This window comes from Pterocles gutturalis, unplaced genomic scaffold, assembly GCF_000699245.1.
Source record: "Pterocles gutturalis isolate BGI_N339 unplaced genomic scaffold, ASM69924v1 scaffold38200, whole genome shotgun sequence".
Taxonomy (NCBI): domain Eukaryota; kingdom Metazoa; phylum Chordata; class Aves; order Pterocliformes; family Pteroclidae; genus Pterocles; species Pterocles gutturalis.
The window spans coordinates 3,059-7,058 of NW_010139546.1; the positions used below are offsets into that span (position 1 = coordinate 3,059).

At 63.6% G+C, this 4,000-nt stretch overlaps 1 protein-coding gene across 1 annotated transcript in view; it reads left to right on the forward strand.

The window, feature by feature from the left end:
* Positions 1-3,229, forward strand: part of ABCB6 (ATP-binding cassette, sub-family B (MDR/TAP), member 6 (Langereis blood group)) — a 6,042-nt gene extending 2,813 nt beyond the window's left edge. Inside the window, 13 exon segments of the mRNA XM_010083368.1 lie at positions 89-154; positions 290-415; positions 506-582; positions 688-751; positions 849-934; positions 1,050-1,107; positions 1,290-1,368; positions 1,371-1,387; positions 1,781-1,955; positions 2,249-2,361; positions 2,460-2,554; positions 2,752-2,820; positions 2,921-3,229. Of these exon segments, the coding sequence (XP_010081670.1) occupies positions 89-154; positions 290-415; positions 506-582; positions 688-751; positions 849-934; positions 1,050-1,107; positions 1,290-1,368; positions 1,371-1,387; positions 1,781-1,955; positions 2,249-2,361; positions 2,460-2,554; positions 2,752-2,820; positions 2,921-3,047 (1,152 nt within the window). The 3' untranslated portion in view covers positions 3,048-3,229.
* The last annotated feature ends 771 nt before the right edge of the window (positions 3,230-4,000 follow it).

The following is a 4,000-nucleotide window of genomic DNA, read 5'->3' on the forward strand; positions in this document are numbered from 1 at the left end:
ACCAATGCCTGGCACTGGGGGGTCACTGACCAATGCCTGGCACTGGGGGGGCTGATCCGGATGCTGACGCCGGCTCTGCATCCTGCAGGTGAAGTACTACAATGCGGAGAGCTACGAGGTGAACCGCTTTAACGATGCCATCGTCAAGTACCAGGTACAGGGAGCTCAGCATCGGGGTGGGGGTTGGGAGGGAAGGATCTGAGCCTCACGGGCACTTGCAGGGAGGATGGAGCTCACTGTGGGTCTGGTTTGGAGGCGGCAGCATCCTGGAGGACCTTGCCTCTTCCAGGTCTCGGAGTGGAAGGGGAGCGCCTCGCTGGGCCTCCTCAACCAGACCCAGAACCTGGTCATTGGGCTGGGGCTCCTGGCGGGATCCCTGCTCTGTGCCTACTTTGTCACCGAAAACAAGCTGCAGGTAAGGCTGGTGCCATCCTGGGTGGTCCCCGGCCTTGGGTGGGGGCCCTGGGGCTGGTGGTGACAGTCACCTCTCCCCTGGCCCTTCCAGGTGGGGGACTTTGTCCTCTTCGGCACCTACATCATCCAGCTCTACACACCGCTCAACTGGTTCGGGACTTACTACAGGTAACACTGGGAGCTGTGGGGGAGCCTGGGGACCCCCTCCCCATGGGCTTCTGCGTCGGGATGTGCTCCCCCAAACCCTTCACCTTGGTCTTCACCCCCTTTCAGGATGATCCAGAACTCCTTTGTGGACATGGAGAACATGTTCGAGCTCTTCCACGAGGAGCAGGAGGTGGGTGCCACTTTCCGCAACCCCGGTCCCTGGCACGGCCCCATGGCCCTGCCCTGGGGACAGGGTGGCTCTGAGGCTGCATCTCGCCATATGGCAGGTGAAGGATGCGGTGAACGCTGGCGACCTGTGCTTGGAGGCCGGGCGGATCGAGTTTGAGAACGTGCACTTCAGCTACATGGATGGGTATGGGGCAGCGGGGACAGGGTGACAGGATGGGACAAGTTGAGCTATAGAGGCTGGCACAGGGATGGGGGGCAGAAGAGGTGGCCCTGAGCCCCTCTCCATCTCCCTCTCCCAGGAAGGAAATCCTGCGGGACGTCTCCTTCTCTGTGATGCCCGGGCAGACCCTGGCCCTGGTGAGAGCCGGACCTGGGGCGTGGGTTCACTGCTGGAGGCTGGGCTGGGGGAAAAGGGGCTGGGAAGGACAGGGGTGGGGAGGCCAGACCCCCAGCGGGGCCACCCTTCCCTGCCCAGCCCCTGCCCTCCAGCAGCCAGGGGGGTCTCTGGTGTCTCCACGTCCCTTTACCTTCACGTGCAGGTGGGACCTTCGGGCTCAGGGAAGAGCACTGTCATCCGCCTGCTCTTCCGCTTCTACGATGTGCGGGGCGGCTGCATCAAAAAAAAGACATCTCCCAGGTGATGCTGGGAGGCCTCTGGGGACACAGCGGGGGGACACACAGGCTCTGCTGGGCCTCGCAGCACTGCTCGGTGCAGGCACTGGCATCTCCCCGGCGCAGGGTTGAGTATGCAGCCCCTGCAGCCCCTTTGATGGCTGGTGGCTGTGCTGGCAGTGGGGTGACTGTGGGACCCCTGGGCTGAAATGCTGGAGACTGGCCAGGGTTCCCTGGGAAGGGCCGGGGCACTGGCACGGCCCCCCCACTGCAGAGTGGAGATGCAGCTGAGCCTGTTCCCCCCCGGAGCAGACACCCCGTGACAAGCAGGGTGTTGGGCTCACAGCTGAGTGGTAGGATGGGGTTTTGGGGGGTGGGGTGTGTATGTCTGTCTGAGCTCCTCCCCTTGCCTCCCCAGGTGAAGCAGGCATCGCTGCGCGCCCACATTGGGGTGGTGCCCCAGGACACGGTGCTCTTCAATGACACCATTGCCAACAACATCCGCTATGGACGGATCCTGGCCACTGACCAGGAGGTGCAGGAGGCAGCCTGCGCTGCTGACATCCATGACCGCATCCTTTCCTTCCCCGATGGTGAGACCCCCCCCACAGTCCCCTCCTTGCCTTCCCTGGCTGTTCTGGGGTCCTCCATGACCTTGTAGCTGCTCTCATGGGTGTCCTTGGGTGACATCCCCCCCTGGGGACATCTGTGTGACCCTGTACCTCGCTTTGCTTCTCCCTGCCATCTCGCCAGGGCTAAATCAACCCCTGGGCTGCGCCAGGCGGCTGCGTGGTCCCAGCAGGACCCTTCCATGCAGCAGGGTCCCAGTCCCCATCCCCATCTCGTAGGGTACCAGTGCAGCACGTTCTTGCCCTTGTGCCTGCAGGATACAACACCCAGGTAGGGGAGCGGGGGCTGAAGCTGAGCGGGGGGGAGAAGCAGCGCGTTGCCATCGCACGCACCATCCTGAAGGGTCCCCGCATCATCCTGCTGGACGAGGTAATGACAGCAGCCCCCAGCCCTTTTTCCCCGCTCTGCAGCAGCCTCTGCCCCAGCGGCTGCCTGTGTCCCATCCCCACACCCTGCCTCTCCCACAGGCCACGTCTGCACTTGACACGGAGACTGAGAGGAACATCCAGGCATCCCTAGCCAAAGTCTGCGCCCACCGCACCACCATCGTCGTTGCACATAGGTAGGGGCCAGGGGAAAGGGCTGATTGGAGAGGTGCTGAGCTCTGAGCTGGCCAGCTCCCACACAGGGACTCACAGACCTGTCCTCCTGCAGGGGAGGTGACAGCCTGTGCAACTGCAGCTTCTTGCACTGTGCAAACCCCAACCCCCCGGCCCTTCTCCCCTCCGAGCCAGGATAACACCCTGCCTTTCCCTGCAGGCTCTCCACTGTAGTGGGTGCAGACCAGATCCTGGTGCTCAAGGATGGGCGCATCGTGGAGCGAGGGAGGTGAGCACAGGAGGAGGGCTGGCCACTGGCTGCCCCTGGGGACCCCCTCCCTGGCTCTGGGGCCAGAACAGGACCCTGCACCCCTCTGCTCTCCCCACAGGCACGAGGAGCTGCTGCAGAAGGGCGGTGTGTACGCTGGCATGTGGCTGCAGCAGCAGGCTGGGGACGAGGGCGAGAGCAAGGAGCACCGCACCGAGAAGCCCACGGGCAGCAAGAAGGGGCCATGAGCATGGCCAGGGGCTCTGCTGTGATACTGACCTGGGGCTGTGGCCCCCATGCTGCCAGGGAGCTCTTTGCTGGCTGCAGGCTAGGGCCCCACGTGCCCAGGAGCTGGGTTGGACACTCCACTACATTTGTACCCGTTTGTCTTGCTGTTGTGTATTTTCTTAAACAAGGTCCTTCCCAGCTCTGTGTCTGTGTGCTCTGGGTAGGGGATGCGCCTGCAGAACGCCCCTGACCTGGGGAGGCCGTGCTCTGGGCAGGGACTGGCAGGGCTCCTGGCCCTGGGGTCAGCCAGCAGCTCTGCCGCAGGGCTGAGCTCCATGGGCTCAGGCGGGCGAGGGGCAGAGCAGGTTCTCAGCACGTGCCCCATCCCTGCACACAGGGCTGAGTGTGGCAGGGGGCTGCGCTCTAACGGCAAAGGAAGGAAGAAGCAGTGCAGCTGGTGGCTGCTTCACTCCCATGTGCCCTCCCCCTCGCACCTCCTTGTGCCCTCATCTGCAGAGATGCACCGCTCTGGGCTGGACACCAAGTGACTACTCCTCCCAAGTGCCTCTGCACTTTTATTTTCTTCCAAGCAGCATTTTGACAAGTTTCAGCACTCCCTCAGCCCAGCCTGAACCCCCCTCCCGCTCCAGGGAGGCACCGCCAGCAGAGAGCCAGCCCCCCCAGCCCGCTGGCTGTGTGCTGCTTGGAGCAGAACCCAGCCCTGTGCAGAACCAGACCCAGCCCTGCAGGCAGGAGTGGTTCCAGCAGGGAGGCTCAAGCGAGCGGAAAAGCAGCACCGCTCTCCATGGCTGCACACCCGCCTGGGAGAGGCCAGCAGGACAAATGCCCCCCACCCAGAGGTCAGCTCCTGCCTCCAAACACCAGCGAGAAAGGGCTGGTTCCAGGCTCAGGGCTGTGTTTGCAAGAAGGGGATCTGCGCTACTGCTCCCCAGGAGGGGACCCCTCCCAGCAG